Source organism: Balaenoptera musculus, chromosome 7, assembly GCF_009873245.2.
Source record: "Balaenoptera musculus isolate JJ_BM4_2016_0621 chromosome 7, mBalMus1.pri.v3, whole genome shotgun sequence".
NCBI lineage: Eukaryota > Metazoa > Chordata > Mammalia > Artiodactyla > Balaenopteridae > Balaenoptera > Balaenoptera musculus.
This window is the reverse complement of record NC_045791.1, coordinates 4288433-4310309: the sequence shown is the minus strand read 5'-3', so window position 1 is coordinate 4310309 and position 21877 is coordinate 4288433. Positions and strand designations below refer to the sequence as shown.

The window sequence follows — 21877 nt, the reverse complement described above, 5'->3', positions numbered from 1 at the left end:
TGAGAGGACCTTGCAGAATCTTGAAAACCATTGCAAGGTGTTTGCAACCTCTTCTGCAGGCAACGAAGAGGCGTCAGAAGGTTATTAAGACTAACAAGCAAACAATTTTGGTTAGATTAATAAAAATGAAAAACAGTTTTTTGATGCAATTCAAATAAAAATATGTAAAATTTCTGAATTTAACTGGCCAAAACGCAAGATAATGTAGCAGGAAAATAATTAACTCTGGGTTTGAGGCGTCGCTCAGCACCTATGGGTTTGGCGAACTGAGGCAAACTCCTTAATGTTTCTGAGTCTCATTTTGTTTATCTGTTGTAATGGGGCATCTCTAAATTGGAGACTCTGGTTGCCTTAGTAGGAATAAACTGCTAAGTTTGTGTGTGTAAGAGCAGGGATAGGCCAAGTCAGCCTCAAGAAATGGAACAACCACCAAGCAAGTAACTAAACCTAACTAAACCTAACTAAAGAGTAACTGCTTAAAGTAGGATATTGGTCAAATCCCAAGTCAATGTCTTGACTTAAAAATGAGGGTGGTTTAATGATATGTGCAGGGCACCTCTTCTGCCCCACACAAGTTCTCTCTGTTCCATCTCACTCCAGACATTACCCTTAGGGCAGATGCTACCTGACAGCGCCTTACCTCTGACCTCTCTTTTAGACCTCTCCCTTAGTGCCTTGGGATTCTTCTGGTGTCACAGCTGGGGCCATCTGTGTGTCTCAGCCTCAATGCTTGCACAGCCTAGAGATGTCACAGAATTAACACCTTGGGTCACCCTTCACCAAGAGCGGTCAAGAGTTGACCTGGCAGGATCTGGATTTCTCCCCACTTTGCCAAGCATGTCTTTCTCAGACTGGCTACACCACCTTGTTCGCAGGATAAGTAAGGGGGTGGAGGAATGGAGACAGGGCATGCAAAAGGTCAAGCACAGTCCTTGGCACACAGCAGAAACTCAGCAAAGGCCAGCCACTTTGATGGCAAGATTGCAGGCAGCAGTCTGAGGACATGGGGTGACTTGGGAGGGGCTCCAGCTTCTTCTGAAATAAACCCCTTTGCAATCTCCCTCTCTGCCCAACGAGAAGTCTGCCTTGGATGTCAGAACTGAATTTCCTCTGACATTTTCCCTTTTCTTTTCTTCCTATAAATGGGAAATGAAGTATAAAAAGTCATGCACTTCCTACTGCCTTCATCACGGCTCTTTGGAGAAATGTTGGCATTTAAATGCCAGACTGGTGATGTCAGGATGAGGCCAGCGTCAGGTTTGTCTTGGGGTCAGGGGTAAGGGGCAGGGGTCCCCTTTGGTTTCTGATTTAATAAGAGGATTGCTTCCAGCCAAATGCAAGGCCAGCAAGGTCAGTGCTGAGCACACACAGCTCCACTGAGAAATAAAGGGGCCAGATGGTTATTACATTGTGTGTGTTTCTTGTAAAAGAAAAAAAATTCTAAAGGTGACTATAGCAGAAGCAGTTCATCAAAAGGGAGGCTCAGCTCATGCAGACAACTTGTGGCTTGGCTCTGTACCAGAGGGAAGTTTCCTTGTGAGGAGGTTGATAGTTTGATATGTGATCCAAAACATGTGAGACCCCCATGGCGACTCGGCGGGTGGTGGAGGCCATAGCACTGTCACGTTGTGGAAATGGAACACTTGTGCCTTTCAGTGAAGCCTTCTATTTTGAGGCTTCAGAAAGGGTAGCTGATGACAGGTGTGCTGGCTGGTGGGCCAGAGTAATGTGGGTCCAACTCCACTCTGCTGCCTCAGAGCTGTAAGATGTGGGCATGTCAACGAATCACTTTAACTTTCATTTTCTCATTTGTAAATATAGACTAGAAATATGCACCCTCTGTAACAAGGTTACAACAAGATACCTTACCTAAGTCACTTGGTGCACATCAGCTGTTCAGGAAACATTGGGTCCATCCTCCTTTAGACCGGGGGTCCACTGAAGGGGTGCTGAGAGCCCTGAAAGAGGTCTTATTCCTTACGTGCAAGATGGATTGGTGAGAAACCCCATAAGCTAAGGTGTGCAGCCCATTTAAGTGATGCTCCAACACTACTTTTTCTGTGACATTTACCTCAGGAGCATCCATCACCCTGGGCACTTTGGTGCTGATGTGGTCCTCCAAGGATAGTCACGGCACTGCCACGGTAATTCCATGTTAATTAACTGGGCTGTTGTTCCAAAGTGTTAATGGCCAGAACTGTAATTCAATCAAGTAAATAACATTGCAAGCAGTTAATAAAAGCAATGAAATTTGTAACTACTTATAAATGTGATTTCATAAATCAGTCGGTGGTCTGTCCTTGCCACACACATATCAGACAATCAGCATTACTAATGCTGCCTGTGAATCTGTTAAGAATTCTTCCTCCATACATTTTTTAAACGAATTTTGTTTCTTTTTGTCTCTTCCCCCCTCATTAACTTTCAAAATGTGTTTTTCTTAAGGTTCCACCTTTGGGGAAATAGCATTCTCGCCCACTGACACCACTTGTGAATTCAGTCTTATTATGAGCTGAGACTCCAAACACCACCTAACTTGTTATAATTCTTTTTAATGCCCTCAGTTTTTCAGTTACAATTCATTTTCCAAATCCAAAAGTAATACAGTGCTAGGTCCCCACAGGGTTCTCAGCATGTGGATGAGAACATTAAGTTCTGAGAAGTGGTTACTTTCTCCAGTGCATTTTCAGACTTCAGCAGACCCCTGCCAGCAACCCCTCACTTTGACCCTCAATCTGCCAGCTCTCACCTGGGTCCTGAGGACTCACCGATGAAATGGAAACCGCCTCTGCTCTCAGAAAACTCATGCCCATCATTACATCACTGGGCCTGTGTAGCACATGTCCCCCTGCCATCTACAGGTCTCTCTTGGTGCCACACCTGAGTGTGAGGGCTCTGCAAGAAAGGAGATGCACGCCCCCAGCCCCAGTCACCTCTCCTCTGCCTAGCGGGTTTGGTGAGGGGGTCCAGCAGAAGCTGCATTCCTCCACACCAGTCTTTGGGCTGAAGGAGGCATCATGTGGTCTGCACCTTCGACTTCCAAATGAATCCATGGCACATACTTGAGTAAACTGAAGGGCAGTGAGGGTGTGAAGTGACAAGAGCCAATACTCAGAGAGAGGGTTGGGGGCAGCATAGGTGCTGGAAAGAGCCCGTGGCAGGGAGGTGAGGGCTCTGGTTCCCACCTTGGCTTTGTTATGTTGCTCTCGCCTCCTATCCACTGTCTCCTTGCCCTCCACATCCGACCCACCACCCACTCACCAACTCACTCAGATGCTCGCCAACACACCCACTCCCCCATCAACTTGCTCACTTGGTTGCCGCCCACTCCAATTCCCTCATGTACTCACCCCTCACCCCTGCACTCACGTACCATCCGCCCAACTCACTAACCACACCCCCGCCACGTATTTAACTACTCACCCCCTCCCTTATCACCACTTCCACCCATGTAGACCCTCAACCACTCCCACACTCACTAAGCTGCCCCCTCTCCCCTCTTTCTCACAAAAGGGTGCTGACCTCTGACTCTGTGGGAGCCGTGGGCTTCACTGGGGGAGACAGAGAGGGATCAGTCTCAGTAGCCAGCTGAGAAGGGCTTCTGGGCTAGTGGGAGGGGAACAGTGGCAGCAGCACCGAGAGTAAGTGATGGGGGAGAGCCAGGGGGACAGGAGCAGAGGAGAGAGAAGTGACCGGCCTGGGGCAGGGAGGAGAGGGGCTCTGATCCAAGAGCTGAACCACCAAGTGAGGAAGGACAAGGCTAGGAGGCACCTCACTTGGGGCACCCCGTCTTGAGGAAATGCCTGAGTTTAGAGTAAGGGGATGGGGGTGGTGGGGATGGGACAAGGGACAGTCTATAGGGACCACCGGGAGAAGTTCTCGCTGGCCTGAGGAGTCTGGGGCCATTAGACCGGCTAGGGATCAGGCTGGAGGCAACAGGGAGCGATTAATGTGTTTTAGGCAGGAAGGATCCGCCGCAGATTTGATGACACAATCAGGGCTTTTACCTCATCAGTTACAAAATTAAAGGTCGGGACTGTGGTCTCCCAGACCCTTCCATTGACCCCACTTCGGAAATATCTAAGGTTGGTGGGAGAAAGGAACACAAGAGAGGTTGAAGGGTATCCTCATAAATGACTGCTGAGCTCTCACAGAACAGAAGAGAGACTCTTGGCTCCCTGTTCCAAGATAGTTTGGCCTTTGGCCCCAGAGGATGAGCACTTGGCATCTGTGGTCTGTGCACATGTGAGCCCCACCTCAGCCAGAGACAAAGGCTCTGATGCAGCTTCTCAAGTGACTGCACAGCTATCTTGGCTGGTACCATTCATTACCCAGTGATACAATGCTGGAGAGTTTGATACACAGACACTCTGAACAGAACCGTGGCTGCTCATGTGTCATGCAAGGAGTCTCCAGGTAAGAGAGGACTCCAGTTCACTCCCTGCCCTTGTCCCTCTGCTCAGCTGGAGCACTGCTGTCCTGTCATCTGTCCTTGCCATACCTTAGTCCAGTAGAGACCTCAGGAAATCTGACTAGATCAAGTTAGGGCAACTCCTTCACTATAGGGTCTTCCCCAGGCCTAATGACAGAGACTTAAAGTCCAGGTGTGGAACAAGACAATTCTCAAGCTGATAAAAATTTTTCATCCACAGTCCCAAAGAGTTCCAGTTGCCCAGCCACAGAGATGTGGGCCCTGCAGCATCTTGGAGGGAATTTCTCTAACCCTTCCCTGGACAGGCACAAGGTTTGGGGGCCATTGTCTTTTCTCATTCCATAACCATCATACTGGAGATACCTTCCCAAGGTGGGTACGTCATAATGATTTAGAAAGTTAAGAAAATATTAATTACACATAGATGCTCACACATAAACAATTGACACACATACACACAGACAACAGTGAGGCTGTGACTGCTCAAAAGTCTTGCTCCCTTTAGCAGAAGGTGTTCCAGGGATTTTCATTCCACATTCACTGACTTCCTGCCATGTGGTCCCAAGAGACACACGGCTGTAAATCACAACCCCTTTCTTCAAGTTATCTCCCTCAGTTCACTGAAGGAGGCCATTGGAATAATAATTAAAATATAGTTGGACAAATCTATAACAGTGATTAACAAAAAAAAAAAAATCACAGAGAAGTGCACCTGCCTCAGCTTGGGAGCCATATAAGCCTTCACAAAGGGTTGATATGTGAGCTGGGTTTTGAAGAATGAGGTAGAGAAAGGATAAGGGACTCTCTAGCAAGTAGAGGAGATTTGTGCAAAGGCATAGAGATTTTCAAGGGGTTTTCACATCTGCAATTCATCCCACATGCCCAGGTCTAAAGGGCAGGATGGGGAGTGGTGGAGGATGAGAGGGAATGCCATGGGGGCCTAGCCTCTAGGGAGTTTGGACCAGAACCTAAATCTATAGGTGTTCCCTAAAGGGTTTTGAGAAGATGAAAGACAAGATCAGATTTGCATTAAAAAAAAAACTCCAAAAAACAAAAAACTGTTCTTGCTGCAGAATGGAGAATAGATTGGAAGGGAACATGACTAATATAGATACTTTCTAGCCAAGAGATGATGAAAACTTATTAGCAATAAGGACAAAAGATGTACACCAAAGGTATCAAGGGAGTGGGATTGACAGGACCAGTTTTCCCATCAGATGGGGAGAGTAAGAGTTAGGGGAAAGATCAACACTTTCAGGATGCTGGAACGAGGCAGCCTTCACAAGAGAGTTTAGGTTCTGTTGAGTCTGTGGTATTTCTTGTACACTCAGGTAGAGAAGGGCAGAGGACAGTAGGCTCCATGGGTCAGGGCTCAGGTCTTAGGGTTTTTAATTGGCAAACCTTATTCTTTGTTTTAAGCAAAATTTTATCTTATTTTAAGTAATATATTTTTATTGAAGAATACAGTTGACCCTTGAACAATATGGGGGTTATGGGTGCCAACCCTCCACGCAGTAGAAAATAGTGATGGTACAGATATTCCCTCCTATTTTTATATGTGCTTAGTGAGGCTAAGAGCTAAAATAAGATGCAGAAGAGGTAAATGCATGTATTCCCACTGCCATCTTTGCTAAAATGTCTTCCATCAGTCAGTAAAAACTTGACTGGGAATTTAAAAAGCTTAGAAATTACCTGCTGGGGCAAACACCGACCTTAGTGCTCATAGTATCCAGGCCTCCTTTCCTGGCCAGGCACATGCATGGCTACAGTCACAGCTCTTTGCAGTGTGAATGAAGTGGAGCCATAGACTAGGTCTCGTCAATGGAATATGAGCATTAGGCACAGGTGTCACTTCTGGGCTGAAGCAGCTAAAGCAGCCCCAGAGAGCCACCTACATTCCAGAGTGGACTTTGCATGAGTGAGATGTAAACTTACCTTGTGTAAGTCTGAGGTCTGGTGGTTGTTGGTTACTACAGCATGATCTAGCCTATCCAGAATCAAATGGGTTTATTCTCAAAACTTCAGTCTTAGTGTTTCCTGGGTTTCTCTTTGCTTTGAAATGAAGATAAAACAGGCAGGAGAATTAGAAGTAAATAGGTGTCCAAACCTGAGAAATTATAAATTTGCAGCTAGCATCATACCACCCCAAGAGGGAAAAAAGACAATAAAACATTTCCAGGAGGAGTTTCAGGAGCCACCTTTCCCAAAGGTCTAAGACCCAATCCAGATTCCCTTCACGAGGTAAGTTTAAAGGGTGTTAAAGCTGTTCTAACATATTTTGATACTAAAACTACATTAGGAATGGTTAACAATAGCTAGAAATTAGTGGAAAGAGAGCCTAATTTTATGTAGGTGTTTGAGGTCATTTGGGATTTGTTCCAGTTAATCAAGCTCATGAAATGGGGAAAAGCTCCAACCCCACCAAAGTTCCTGAGGAAAGCTTACCTTCTGCAGTCACTGACTCCGAGGAGGCACTAGGTAGCCTCTGGAGTACTATTTCTCCAAAATCAGATCTTGGGGCTTACTGCACGGACCAGAAACGATAAGCCTAGACCTGGGAAGATTCCCTGACATTGATGTTGGGGGATCACAGGAGGCAGTGAAAAGAGAATCTGATCAAGAGACCTGAATTGTAGCCCTGTCTCTGCCAAAAACCACCTATGGGAATTGGAGCAGATCTTCCTTTTCCACTCTGAGCTTCAGTTTTCTTACTGAAAATCTCTTCTAGCCTACAAACCCTAAGTATTCTGAGACGGGTTACTCTGTAGCAGTGGTTTACTTCTTGGCCAGCACACAGACACTTAAACTAATGGAATACTTCTGCTCCAGCCAGGGAATCAGCCTCCTGGCTCTTTGTTTATTTAATTTACTTACACGCAAACTGTGCAGGACTGCCTCAATAGTGGCCTGGAACGCAACACACATGCAAGATCAGAAACGGCAGCCCTTTTGTGATGAGAGGTCGATTGGCCTTGCCCATGGCCCGCCAACACCACTCTGGCTGTCTTTTTGTCAGCTCTCTCTTTATACTCATTATGTTTGCAAATTCTCTGCTTTTCAAGCCTGCAGTATTTTATCTTGTGCACAGAACATGTATAAAATGTGAACTAATTAAATTAGAAATAATTAATGGGAAGCTGACAGAGGAAACCACTGTAGTTTAGAGATGTTATAGCCACTGAATCAATAACACTCTTCTCCCACATGACCCACATTCACAGGATGCCTTCCATCCCACTAAGACTATCCTGTAACCATTGCAGGCAGAACAGGATATTACAGAATCCTTGTTCGCTGCTCTCTATCCTGAAACTGCAGGTCTGAACGTCCTTCTCATTCTCCTCATTCAGCATGAGGGCTCCCTCCAGTTGTCTTCAAATCTGTAGGCACTGTTTTATAGGAAGGAGTGATCAAGAAAAGTATTGGTTGTGTAACAAAAGGCAGTCGTCAACAGACATTTTTTTTTTTTTAGGGGTATGAAATTAAGTGGTAGGAAGTAGAATTTCCTTGAAAATCCCCAAAATATCATTTGGAGGGTTTTCTTCAAAACATTTCTTTTCCAAGTCTATGTATCAATAGTATGAATGAACTAATAAAAGAAATATTAATTACAGTAAGGGTAGCCCTGTGCCATCAAGAGACTGGCATTCTGGAAGCTCTGCAGACAAGAACACAGACTCACAGCAAGTATACATGGAAAGACACTGACCAATAACATGAGAAAGAGGGGCCCAGCCCAATGAGCAGAACATGAAATCCAGAGCACATGAGAGTGTAGCTTTGTCCTAGCTCTGTCACTCATGCACTAGATGCTCCGAGCTGCTTTACTGATCCGTGAATTAACAAATTCATCTGTAACTCACAGACTTAGAGAAAGAACTTATGGTTACCAGAGGGGGAAGGGAGGCGGGGAGAGATAGTTAGGGAGTTTGGGATTGACATGTACACACTTCTATATTTAAAATGGGTAACCAACAAGGACCTACTGTATAGCACAGGGAACTCTGCTCAATATTATGTAACAACCTAAATGGGAAAATAATTTGAAAAAGAATAGATACATGTATATGTATAACTGAATCACTCTGATGTACAAGTGAAACTAACACAACATTGTTAACCACCTATAGCCCAATATAAAATAAAAAGTTGAAAAAAAAAAACCCAAATTCATCTGTAAAAGGGCTGAGTGGTTGTTATGAGGCTTAAACAAATTGATATATGTAAGTGTGTACATGCCTGACATACATACATGCTAGGTTATCCAGGGCAACTGTGGTTGAAGAAAGTCACACAACTGGCAGCAGGATGTGATGGTCTGTAATGGTGACCCAAAAAATAAAGGTGAAATGGTATTTTTGCTATTTATTAAATTGGTATGTTTTAGAGGCATTCATTTAAATAATCTCTTTGTCATGCACATTTTACTGACTTGCTTTCCCTTGCATATATGAGCAGTGTTATTTCTTATGTGCTATACAAAAGTTGAAGGTTAATTAGCAGTATAACTAAATAGTAACACTGCTAGTCTCCTTCACACAAATTTAAAAAAAAAAAAAACTTCCTCTTTGTAAGGCTGTGGGGTTACCACAGAGAGTGCAGTTTGGGTCCTGCCCCCTAAATCACATCGGGGATTATTGGTGAGGAGTGTAAGGACTCTCTGCAGACCTTACAAAGACCTATGACCCAAGGACACTCAAATGTGAGACCAAGAGAGAGGCTGGAGTTGGAGGGTTCTGAAGGATATGAAGGACAAGGACCTTGGGGAGCAAGAGAAGCTCAGAGGCTGCACCCCAAACGCTGAGCCTGGCCTGCTGCTCCAGAGACAAGGAGATCTGAGGACCAGGACTGGTTCATTCCTTGTTTTTTCTAGACATGAAGAACCCAGCTGGGACCAAGCAGTGTGATGATGGTCTAATCTGACTTGTATTGGTCTCTGTGGCTAAAGAATCGATATGGGCATCAACCATGCATAAAGCAGCTTCTAACCCACACCATTTCCTCTGTGCTACAAGGGGGCCTTCAGAGGGAGTTTTCCAAGTGTGGATTTCAGTTATTCTCACCCATGTCATCAAGGAAATGGTCTTGAGCAGACTGAAATGACCTCCTATTGACCTTGGATCCCACCTTTACTTGCTATGGTTTGATGCCAAACAGAGAACATAACCAGGCTTTATCTGTGCAGGCTTAACAAATATGGGTCTGTGGTTGTTAGTCTTTCACTTTAGGTGTTGAGCAAAATCCAACATTCTTTTCCCTCCTGAGCATCTTCTATATTGCAGGCACTCAGTTGGGTATAGAGGTCACAGAGATGTACTCCGTCCCAGAATATGTGGCAGCTAACAGAGATGCACACAAAAAGTAGACCAGAGAGGGAAAATGACAATGCCAGCAGCTAGTCCCTGTTTCCACTAGAAAGTAAGCTCCACCTGCAGTGGCTCCCGCCCCCTGCATGCTTCCATCACCAACACTGCCAGCCCCTCAGGTTCTGGTAGCAGCTCTTCCTCTTCCCCTCCCCCATTCCTCCCCTCCCTTCTTCTGCCCTCCCTACCATCTAATCTGCTCTCTTCCCTTACTTTTCCTTCCCTCCTGCCTTCTCTTACCCTTTTATATTGTTCTCCCTTTTCTGCCCTTCTTTTCTTTCTGCCTTTCACATTTTTGGTAGACACAACTCACACTCAAATTTTCCACTGTCATGGAGCATTTTAAAAGAACTTCTATTAAAGAAATGTCTTTTTGAACTTAGAGAACAAATGGGGAGGTCAAGTCCTCTTTTCCCTATTCCTTCCTTTCTTCTCATTCTCTCTCTCTTCTCCCCCTTCCCCTCTCACCCTCCCCCTCCCTCTTTTTTCTGTCTCTCTCTCCTTGGAACAAGGCTGGCCATCTTGCCTTCAGTTCACTTCTCTCTGTGGCACTGTGGAACCATCTGTCATCTCTTTGGGATTAGGGTCCACTAGAGGGCAGCCTTGAGCAGTGGGAGCAAGAAACCCCATAAGAGTCTTAGGCCACGTGATCCAGCCAGTCCTGGATGAGACCCCACACAGGGCATTTGGAACCAGATCAGTGGTATAAGTACTTACCCTATACATGATTTCAAGCTGTCAGTGTGCCATCACTGACCACAGAATTGGGAAGAAATGCTAGTGGCGGGCTCTGGTGAGTCAGCGTGAGCTGTCCCCAGCACACCACAGTGCACCCAGGACCAGCACCCTCCCAACACCGTCTTGGCTGTATTGTCTCTGCTTTTGTCCTGAGAGTCACTCTTATCTCCAAATTAGAAGGTGGGTGACTAGGACTCCTACCTTTCATGAATTTCACATTCATACCACACATTCTGCCAAGATACCTTATTCTGTGTCATTTGTAACAGAGATTCAGAAAATATCAAAATTAAATTGTCTCAGCCAGGAAGTTTTGAACTATAAAAATGGGGATGTACAAAACTTAACTTGACATTCTGAGATCAAAACATAGTTATAGTCTTTCTTAGGTCAAAATAATATAGATTATTGGATGACTGTTCTTCTGTATTAAGCATGGAGGATGCAACGTGTGTGTGTGCTTAATGGAGATCATCACCCTCTTTGTACTCACATCATGAGGACTTCTCCTATATTAACCTAAATCCAGCTTTCTCACAGCTAGTCTTCTCGGGAAAATCATATCAACCCAGGGTTTAGATGCTTTTATTGTTAATGATGAATGCTCTAAAGTAGTGCTCTAAATTATCCCTATCCTGGAGTTATCATTTTTGAGATAGAAATGAGGCACTGAGATGCAGTATCTAAAGAAATAATATAGCATAGTAGTCAAAAGTGCAGGCTATGCAGTCAGAATTGAATGTGAATACTGGACCCACTGCTTACGAGTCCTTGGACAATTACTTCATTGCATCAGTTCTCTCATCTGTGAAATGGAGATGAATTTAGTACTTGCGAGCAGCAGATAATGTCTGTGGGCTGACCTGACAGACATTCCAAATTCTTATTCTCTCTTATTGCAGTTTACCCCACTGTGATGAGAAAGCATCGGAGAAAACAAAATGCATAGTTTGCCAAACTTCCTTGCTGAAAAGGATAACCTTATTACACAATTTTGGCCATAACATGGAAGTAGAAGTTTCCTGGCATCTTCTTTTTTTTCTTTAATTAATTAATTAATTTTTGGCTGCTTTGGGTATTCATTGCTGTGCGTGGGCTTTCTCTAGTTGTAGCGAGCAGGGGCTACCCTTTGTTGTGGTGCGCAGGCTTCTCATTGCAGTGGCTTCTCGTTGCAGAGTAAGGGCTCTAGGCGCATGGGCTTCAGTAGTTGTGGTGCATGGGTTCAGTAGCTGTGACTCGCGGGCTTTGTTGCTCTGTGGCTTGTGGGATCTTCCTGGACCAGGGCTCAAACCCGTGTCCCCTGCATTGGCAGGTGGATTCTTAACCACTACCACCAGGGAAGTCCTCCTGGCATCTTCTGAAAATGGTTTTACTTTGTCTGATAAAAGACAGATGCAGTGAGCAACAGCTTTTCCTTCCTGTCTTGAATTAAATGGGATGCCTGGGAGAGGATCATCAGCGACTGTGTGACCATAGGGTAACAGGCAGATGGAAAAGTCCAAGAGGGTCACAGAGAGCCATGAAGCCAAGGCCAGGAATACTCTCTCTCTAGATTTCCCAGATACAGGATGAAGACATCCCTAATTCGTTTAAGCCACTCTGTATCCAGGTTTTCTCTTATCTTAGCATTCCTAATAATAGACTCCTTGACAAAAATTTGTGGAGATTATATGAAATGATACTTGTTGAGTGCTTAACACATTGCCTGACAAATAGAAAGCACTACAAAATGTACACTATTATTATTTATTATTATACAATCTATCATTATTCATTACTATACAGGATCAATGCCTTCTATTACATCCTTGACAACATCTAGCATGGCCAAGTGCATCAAGATAAAGATTGCCATTTGATGCCACAATCAATGCCTTGGAGGAATTTTCAGGTTTAATAAGGACATAATTATATGCATGTATAACAACCTAAAGGCATTTAAAGGCAATGATTAACTATATAAACATTTTGCTCAGGGAATCACTGTAGGATTTCTGAAAAGGAAAGATCCCTGGGTGAAGTGGTCCAGGGAGACTCCTTGAGGGAGGTTGGTCTTAGGATGGGCCTTGAATGGCAATGATGGAGTGGAGTGCAGGCATTGAAAATGCACACCAATGGGGATTGCCTGGGGAAATGTCCATAGGATTTTAATAATGTCTGCCCGAAAATATGCTGTTGGTTCCTGCTGATCCCCTTAACCTCACGCACTCACCCATCCCCAACTCCTGGTGCCCTTTTTTCCAGATAATCACCCTCGGCTGATAGAAGCTGCCTGGTTGGAGGTTAAGGCCCCTCCCCTATGGGCAGCTCACAGCTAATGACTGACTGATAAAAGTCTGCTCCTTGCCTAATTGCACTCTGTGGTACAGTCTCCGCTCCAGAGCTCCCTGTGGGATCAGGCTGAAGTCAACTCCAACTGAGACCACATCTTTGTTTAGTTCCTTGCCCTATTCTATCCTTCCTCCTTCATCCTCTTTCTCCTGAGATGACTCTCACAATAAATCAAATGCATGTGAATCCCTGTCTCAGGAGTCTACTTCCAGAGACGCTGGCCTTGTTCATGGTAGATATTCATTTGAGAAATGTTGAGTAAATGATTGAAGCAATAGTAGCTTCATATACTCATTTGTTTATTCCTTTGTTTATTCTTTCAATAAACCCATGTTGAGCAGCTGCTGCAGGTTCATTGCACAGGCATTTATGAAGCAGAGCAAAGATGTAATCTTTGCCTTTCACAGACTCCAGTAGATACAGGTAACCAAGCTAGGGTGAAACAGAATGGGGGTAAAGGCACAGGCCCAGAAGCACACAGACTTGAGATGAAAGCTGGTTTACTGCAAGCAGTGCTACCTTGAACCAGTCACTTAACTTCTCTGAGCCTCTTTATTTCCTCTGAAATATAGGACTAAACTTATTTACTCGATGATTGATGAAATTAAATGAGATAATGGGTGTAATTTCTCCAACTCATAGCAGAATTCAATGTATGTTAGATGTCAGTATGATGTTATAAGTGCTACAACTATAAGTCTTTACCTTGGGGCACAAGAGGAAGAATGTTCTACACAAGGGAATGGGACAATAGTTAGAAAAGGGATGCTTCTGTCTATTTCTGGTTCTTCTTTCTAAAATTATTTTGAAGCTCACCCTTCTAACAATGCCCTGGGCGTTATGGAAATTCAACTTGAATGTCTCTCTTCCTATTCAGTTGTTACCTAACTGGTAATTTACCAACACATGATAGCTTTATATTAAGAAGAAGGAAAGGGGGTGAGGAGGAAGAGGAGGATGAGTAGGAGAAGAAAAGAAAAAGAAAGAGGAGGAAACGAAAAAAATGTTGCAATCTAACCCAGGGTTTATGTTAGCTAATTTATCAAAAATTTCCTGGCAGAAATGACCTTTCTGAACAGCCTCTGGAATTATTCCCGTCCTGTGGGAGATGGGGATTAAGTGAGCCCAGTAGCAGCTGCCATGCATAATAAAATGAGAAATTATCCTAAACTGCTTATTTGCTGGAAAAGTAGCGATTTGGAGTCAGCCCACATTATGTGAAATATTTTCCATCTGCATCTTGGGTTCCAAATATGCTGGAAGGATCCTACGAAGCAGACAACATGGCTTGTATACCTAGCACAGACACTGGTGTCTAATCATTCTTAAACCTGAAATATATCTAAAGAAGAATTGGTAACCTAGCCTTACAAAATACTATTCGTTTTTTTCTCATAACTGCCAAAAGCAAGAGTTTATAATGCAAATGAAAAGGCCAGTTTCCTGGAATCACCTGAGAGTGTGCTTTATTTTTTGCAAGGTATTGTATCAACGTGCAGTAATTACCAAGCACGTTTGTGATCATCAGAGAATCTGACAAAACATGGACATTCAGTGTGAGAGTCCCGGAATGCTAATTTGTAAACCTGTCAGATTTCTCATCATGGTGAGAAATGGTGTTAAAATTGCTTTCAACATCTTAACTAGTGGTAGCCTTCCAGAGAAATGCAATATCTCCAGCTCATTTTTTTTTTTCATTTCTTGATTTGTTTTTCAACAAGAAGATTATTAAGATTTGAATCATGATGATCATCAGAAAACAGCATGCAATTTAGGAATGCTGATGCAAAAGTGATTGGATGGAGGGGAGTTTTGATTGCTCCAGGATGCCAAACAAGGGGTTCAGATTCTGTGTCCTGTGTCCTATTCTTACACTGACCTTCGGGCTTTAAACTGAGAGTCCCCCCTTGGAGGAACCGTGGAGTCTCTGGTGTGGTAGAGAGCAGCGAGCTCCTTCCATCCAGTGTGAAAAACTTCATTCTGTCATGCCCATGGGTAGTAACACTATCATGGTTACTCTTTGCTGGGTAACACACCAGGCTCTCTGCTGCAATAGACTGACTCTTTTCTTGTCTAACTGTCCCCACAACCCCAGAGCATAGGTACCATCAGCATCCAGATGTTCCAGATAAGGGAAGAGGGGCTAAGAGAGGTGATGGGACTCGCCATGCTCACACAGCCAGCAAGTCATTCCATTGCTGGAATCTACTTGTAGCTGCTGCTTTATCTTGCCCTTGGAGGAAAGGTTCTGCACATCTGCACCAGGAAAGTAGATGCTGACAGCAGGGTTCCCCATCTCCTACAGGCCTTGCTCTTTCGCATGACCTCTGATCCACAGATGGCTGGCACCCACTCACCTCTGCTGCTAGACCTTTTGCCAGATCTGATTTATAGCTACATTTTTATGACCTCCATAATTCATCTCCAAGTTCTATCCTGAACATATAAACATATATTTTACATGCTGTTTTGCTTGTCTCTCTAATCCCACTGAATTTTCTGCAGAGTTTATTGAGAAAGAAATAAGTTTAATTCCAGTATTCTTGGCAGGCCTTCTCCCTGAGTTTGGAACACTGCACTGTACTTACTGTATGTTTGATGAAGGAGGGAAGCCTGATACTCAGCTTCTTCTAAGTGTCTGTCTAACAGCTACTTATTCCCTGCAGAGTGTTCTCCCTCTATGGGAGGAAAACACTCAGGGAAAGCAAAACATTAAAAGTAGCTAGAAAAGAAGTTTCCTGTAGCACCTCTGTGGGACCACAGTTAGTTCTGTCCTATGTTGAAATATTTCACTCCAAGAAATGATACCAGAGGCACTGAAGTTTCTGCCTACCATGAGACACCCCCCCCCCGAGGTGGTTCCCACCTCTGTTTGCACAATGGATGTAAGCAGCTTTCTGCATGAAAGAGCTCTCTGCAGGAGGTCCCTTTTGTCTTGTCACTTTAGCAGAGCTGTATTGTAACCAACCTTAAATCAGGCATCCCCATGCTCTACTCATCTCCTGCTCTAGCACAATTTTCAAAACTTTTGATCACACAATACCTTGCCTAACTTGTCAGTTCTTTCCTTGATCAAAGAAGTAGAAATGAAGAATAAGTTGTTAACAGATGATCAGATCTCTTCCCTAGCTTCCCCTTCAGTAATCCCCTAAACAAACTGTGTGAACAACATAGCATCTAGAGGAAGATCACAAGGATTAGACAAGCTTGCACTCGTAATGGGAGATGGCTATGAGTTTGATCCCTTATCTCAGTGATTAATTTAGATTACTTCCCCTTTTCCCTTTAAAAACTTTCATGGCTGAGCAGAGTCTTTGGATTTGGTTTTTAGGGGACATGAGTCTACCTTCTTCCCAGATTACTGGCTTTCTAATTAAAAGCAATTTTTCTTTCTAGCAACACTTGCCCCTTGGGGATTGATTTTCAAGCAGAGAGCAGCCGGACCTGAGTTCGGTAACATGGACACATCCGATTCTGCACCCAGAGAGCCCATCTAAGTGGTCTGAGGCAGGTTCCACCTAGGGTTTTTTTAAAAGCCCCCCCTGCCTCTAATATGCAGCATTACCTGTACATGTGCGCATTTGTTTGTTTTTTTCTTTTTACTAATTAATTCTATAAGAGATGATCATTTCATTGTATTTTATCTGAGTTTTGGAAAGGTGTCATGTAAATCCAGGAATTAAAAATTTTGAACACATGATGCCAAACAGTTGGTTGCTGTGGTGTATTGAGCAACAAAAAGGAACCAATGCAGGGAGAAAAAATTAATTCACCACAATCAGCTAGGTTTACTGTCAGAAATGATAGACACAGCCATGGCCTAAATAGAGGCAGGGTGGATAGAACAGGGTGTGTGCTTAAGTCCCAGACTAGAGTACATATTCTAGCTCTGCCACATCCTGCTAAGAGATCCCAGGCAAGTAATTGAGCCTCTCTGTTCACCGCTTCCCTCATCCATGACCAGTATCATCAACATAGTAAGAGTTGGCGTAAGGGTTATATTTTAAATCAAGTATAGTGTCAGGTGTCCATTAAGCACTAAATATAATTATTCTTTTTGATATTGTGATTATGTTGTTGAAACGGGTTTATCTCAAATCACAGCTGTAATCTGGAACTTGGTAAGACAGGAAACCCACAGATAAAAATAAGTAAAAAACAAAGAGGTAAATGCATTAAGGTTCAAATGGCAAAGACAGTCAGAGGAGGGAGAGAGCATTCCACATTGGCCAAGTCAGAGTTCAAGGTGTTGGTGGGGCTTCTCCAGAACCTTTGGGGTCAGGAGGGAACAGGTAGAGGTGACCAGAGGCAGAATCAGCCCTACACCTGGAAATGGTGAGGAGACCACTGGGTGTGGGTGGGAGGAGGCCACCCAGGAGATTACCAGGCCACACGTAGAGCCCTACACCACCCTACAACCTTCCAGGCTCTGCTGGGAAGCAGGTCTTCCCAGCCCAGGGAATGGGCTGCACCAACAGCACCTGGTCTAAGCACCACCACAGGATTCCTTCAGACCAGGGCTCCTAATGGCCCTGAACACCGAAAGAAAGTGTTGTGTGTGAGTGGAAGAGGGAGAACCCAGTCTTCTCTGGGGAGATGCAACTTCCTCAAGAGATTTGTGGGGAAACTTGAATTCTGAGAAGTTAAGAACCACAGGGAGAGCTGAAAGACGAGGCACACCCCAAAACATCTGGGTTTAGCAAGTGGAGCAAATAGCCAGGAAATTTATTAGACAGAAAAAACTTTTATAGAAAAACTATTTAGAAATCAACTAAGACTGGGCGGGGCGCCAAGGGAAGTGACGTGAGGCGGCGGTGCGGCCTGGGGATTGCTGTCCGGTTGCGGGCTGGCATGTCGGCTCGGACGCAGCAAGCGCCTTTCCTGGGCGTTGGAGGCCATTTCTTTAGGGGCTGCCTCGCGCGGGTGTCAGAAGGCGCTGGAGTTCGTCATGCTGGTGGAGGTGTGCATATAGAGCCCCGGTACAGACAGTTTCCCCAGCTGACCAGATCCCAGGTGATCAAGGCGGAGTTCTTCAGTGCAACCATGCGGTTCTGGATTCTCTGGCGATTTTGGCATGACTCAGATGCCGTGCTGGGTCACTTTCCATATCCAGATCCTTCCCAATGGACGGATGAAGAATTAGGTATCCTTCCTGATGATGAAGACTGAAAGTGTAGACCCAACTCTTTCCAAGAGCCAGGTGAGAATTTCAAGAAATTACAGACATCATATTGTATATTAAAGTTGTAAATTAAAGTGTTTTGGTCAAGAAAAAAAAAAAAAAACACACAACAACTAAGAGCAAACTTTGAGCAACCATCAGCAAATAGAAATAAAACCCCAGATGTTAGTATATGAAAAAACAGGTAGAGCATGATAGGTGTGTGACCATGTAATTTTTGGTTCAAAATAGGAAAATTTTGAGAGTGAGAGAAAACATTAAAAAAAGTAAAGTTTGATGACTGTTTATTGAGTACAAATTAGTTGTATTATATTGTTGGAGCCACCATACTGTCCTATTCAAAAACTATTTTAAAAATAACTTTTAAAAAAAAATATAATCTATATAAATTAACATTAAAGCAAAAATTACCCCCCAAAATTTATATTGATTATGTGGACATCGTAAAATAGTATCTTAAATTCTCATCCTTGGTTTCTATTCATGTCATTTAACCATTTTTTTAGTCGTATCTGTCTCTAATACTAAGACACTAGTATTTTTCTGAAGAATGTATTCTCTTTTATTATGTGTTTTTTTTTTTGTTTGTTTTTGTAAATTTATTGAAGTATAATATGTATACACAAAAGTGCACAGATCATAAGTGTACAGTTTGATGAATTCTCACAAAGTAAATAGGTCCAAGTAACCAGCATTCACATCAAGAAATAGAGTGTTACCAACACCCCAAAAGCCTCCTTGTGTTGCTTCCCTTCACTCCTCCATCAAATTTAACCACTGTCCTCACTACCAACACCATGGACTATTTTTGCTCACTTTTGAACTTTATATAAATGCAATTATGCATCTTTCTCTTAGAATTATGTTTGTGATGCTTATGTGTATAGTTGTGTGTAGTTGTGTTTTTTTTGTTCTTGTGGCTGTATAATGTAAGAATATATCACAATTTACTTTTTTATCCATTCTACTTTAGAAGAATATTTGGGTAATCCCAAATATTCTTTTATGAAGAGTGCTGTAATAAACATTTTTACACGTGTTTTGGATACATTTATCTTGAGCCTGTAACTAAGGAGTGGAATTGCTTAGAGTATGTGTATGTTTAGGGTCAGAGTATGTGTATGTTTAACTTTGGTAGATACTGCCAAATGTTGTTCCAAAATGACTGTACCAGTTTGCATTTCCACCACTAGGGTGTAAGGGTTCCAGATGCTCTGTTTTGGGGCTAGCATTTGGTATTGTCTCTGATTTTCATTTTAGCAACTCTGGTGGGTGTGTAGTGCTGTATCATTGTTTCAGTTAGCGATTGCTGTGTAACAAAATACACCAAAACTTACAGGCTTAAAATAACCACTATTTTACTACATGGGCCAATTACATGGGTCAGAAGTTTTGGCCTGTTGTCATCTGGGCAGTGCTTTTGCTAGTCTTTCCAGGGGACACTCATGCTGCTGTAGTCATCCAGAGGCTAAACTGGTACTAGACAGTCCACCACGGCCACACTCACATGTCTGACATTTGGTAGTTGTTGTTGGCTCTGCCTCCCTCTCCAGATATTCTGTCATCTTCAAGGGGGCTGGCCTGGGCTTCTTTGTATGGTGGCAGCAGCATTCCTAGGAGGTCCACAACATCACTTCTTCCACATTCTCCTGTCCAAAGCAAGTTACAAGGCCATCTCAGATTCAAGGTCTTCTGGAGTCTTGTATGAAAACATGTTGTACTTGTGGAAAGTAACATTATCTTTTCATGGGAGGAAAAGCAAATTCTCATTTCAAAAAAGCCATGGCTGCAGAGACTAAGAAATTAAGGAGGCTGTGTTTGCAAACAATCTAACTACAATTATTGTGTGTTAATTTACATTCCCCAGATGATTAATGGATTTTTCACTTTTTCACAAGTTTATGGCCCTTTCAAATCTTGCTCATGTCTTTTGCCCTGTGAAGCTGTGTATTATATATTTTGGACAAATGACCATTGTTAGATAGATATATTATATATAATCTTTGCTCCATGCACTGACCTTTTAACACTTAACAGTATCCTATGATAAACACAAATTCTCAATTTTAATGTAGTCAGCCCTTTTTTAAAATAACACTTTTGTTCCTAATTTAAGAATACTTGCTTACCAGCAAGTCATGAAGATATATCGGGTTGACCAAAAAGTGCCTTTGGTTTTTAAATACAAATAAAGGACACATTTTTCATTTTCACCAAGAACTTTATTGAACAACGTATTCACCCTTTTGTTCCACTACCTTCTGTCATTTTGCAGGCGACTTCATAATTCCATCTTCCCAAAACTTTTTATCTTTTTGAACAAAGAATTGTTCCAGGTGCCTTTTACAGTCTTCCAGGGCATTGAATGTTTTTCCATTAAGAGAATTTTGTAAAGACTGAAATAAATGGAAAACCGAAGGTGCAATGTCTGGTGAATACGGTGGATAAATCAGAACTTCCCAGCCAAGCTGTAACAGTTTTTGCATGGTCGTCAAAGAAACATTCGGTCTTGCATTATCCTGATAGATGAATATGAATTTTCTGTTGACTACTGCTGGACACTTTTTATCGAGTGTTGCTTTCAGTTGGCTAATCGGGAGCAGTACTTGTTGGAATTAATCGTTTGGTTTTCCGGAAGGAGTTCATAATAGAGGACTCCCTTCCAATCCCACCATATACACAACATCACCTTCTTTGGATGAAGACTGGCCTTTGGTGTGGTTGGTGGTGGTTCACTTCACTTGCCCCACGATCTCTTCTGTTCCACATTATTTTTTTGTACACTATCCACTTTTCATCCCCCATCACAATTTGTTTTAAAAATGGAATGTATTCCTTATGTTTAAGTAGAGAATCGCATGCAGAAATATGGTCAAGAAGGTGTTTTTTGCTTAGCTTATGTGGAACCCACACATCAAAGCGATGACCATAACCAAGCTGGTGCAAATGATTTTCAACGCTTGATTTGGATATTTTGAGTATGTTGGCTCTCTCCTGTGTGGTATAACGTTGATTGTTCTCAATTAATGTCTCGATTTGTTTGCTGTCAACCTCAACTGGTCTACCCAACTCTGGAGCATCCTCCAGCGAGAAATCTCCAGCACAGAACTTCGCAAACCACTTTTGACACCTTTGCTCAGTCACAGCACTTTCTCCATACATTGCACAAATCTTTTTTTGCGTTTCAGTTGTGTTTTTACCCTTCTTGAAATAATAAAGCATAATATACCAAAAATGTTTCTTTTTTCTTCCATCTTCAACATTAAAAGGGCTCTACAAAAATTCATCAATTCTGATGTCTTTTTTTTAAATACACGCTGATATGACAGCTGTCACATACAGTCTAACAAAATTGTTTCCCATGACGTTAAAGACAACTAAGTGCTACTAGAGCCATCTTACGGAAAAAAAAGAACAAACATTTTGGCCACCCCAATATTTATGTTGTATTCTTAAAGTTTTATAGTTTTACTTTTTATATTTACATGAACAATCCACTTGAAATTGATTTTTGTGTAAGCTGGGAAGTAGGAGTCAAGATACACTATTTCTTCCACATGGTAGCCAATTAATACAATATGTTAAAAATAACTTTTATACACTACACTGGAGTGTCACCTTTGTCATAAAGTACATGATGGTATATGTGTTATCCATTTCTGGACCCTGTGTTTTTTCCAATATATCTATTTGTTCTTTCACCACTAGGACAAAGTCTTAATTATTGCAATTTTAAAATGTCTTAATAGCTGATGTTGCAAGTCCTCCAGAATATTCCTTCTGCTCTTCAAGATTGCCTGAGTTGTTCTTGGCATTTTGCATTTTCCTGGA

The 21877-nt window shown here is 42.8% G+C and overlaps 1 protein-coding gene and 1 non-coding gene across 2 annotated transcripts; both read left to right on the top strand.

Annotated features, from left to right (window-relative positions):
• Positions 1-8847: 8847 nt before the first annotated feature.
• LOC118898597 lies at positions 8848-8976 on the top strand. The gene has a single exon (XR_005020743.1). It is a non-coding gene; the product is annotated as a small nucleolar RNA SNORA19 (small nucleolar RNA).
• An 8739-nt stretch (positions 8977-17715) lies between these two features.
• On the top strand, positions 17716-18095 carry LOC118898350 (NADH dehydrogenase [ubiquinone] 1 beta subcomplex subunit 2, mitochondrial-like). The gene has a single exon (XM_036858629.1). The coding sequence runs from the start codon at positions 17716-17718 to the stop codon at positions 18031-18033; it is 318 nt and encodes a 105-aa protein (XP_036714524.1). The 3' UTR covers positions 18034-18095.
• Positions 18096-21877: the final 3782 nt, after the last annotated feature.

What these genes read in the sequence shown, in the direction of transcription:
- LOC118898350 (XM_036858629.1), top strand. Translation starts at nt 17,716, where the DNA reads ATGTCGGCTCGGACGCAGCAAGCGCCTTTCCTGGGCGTTGGAGGCCAT.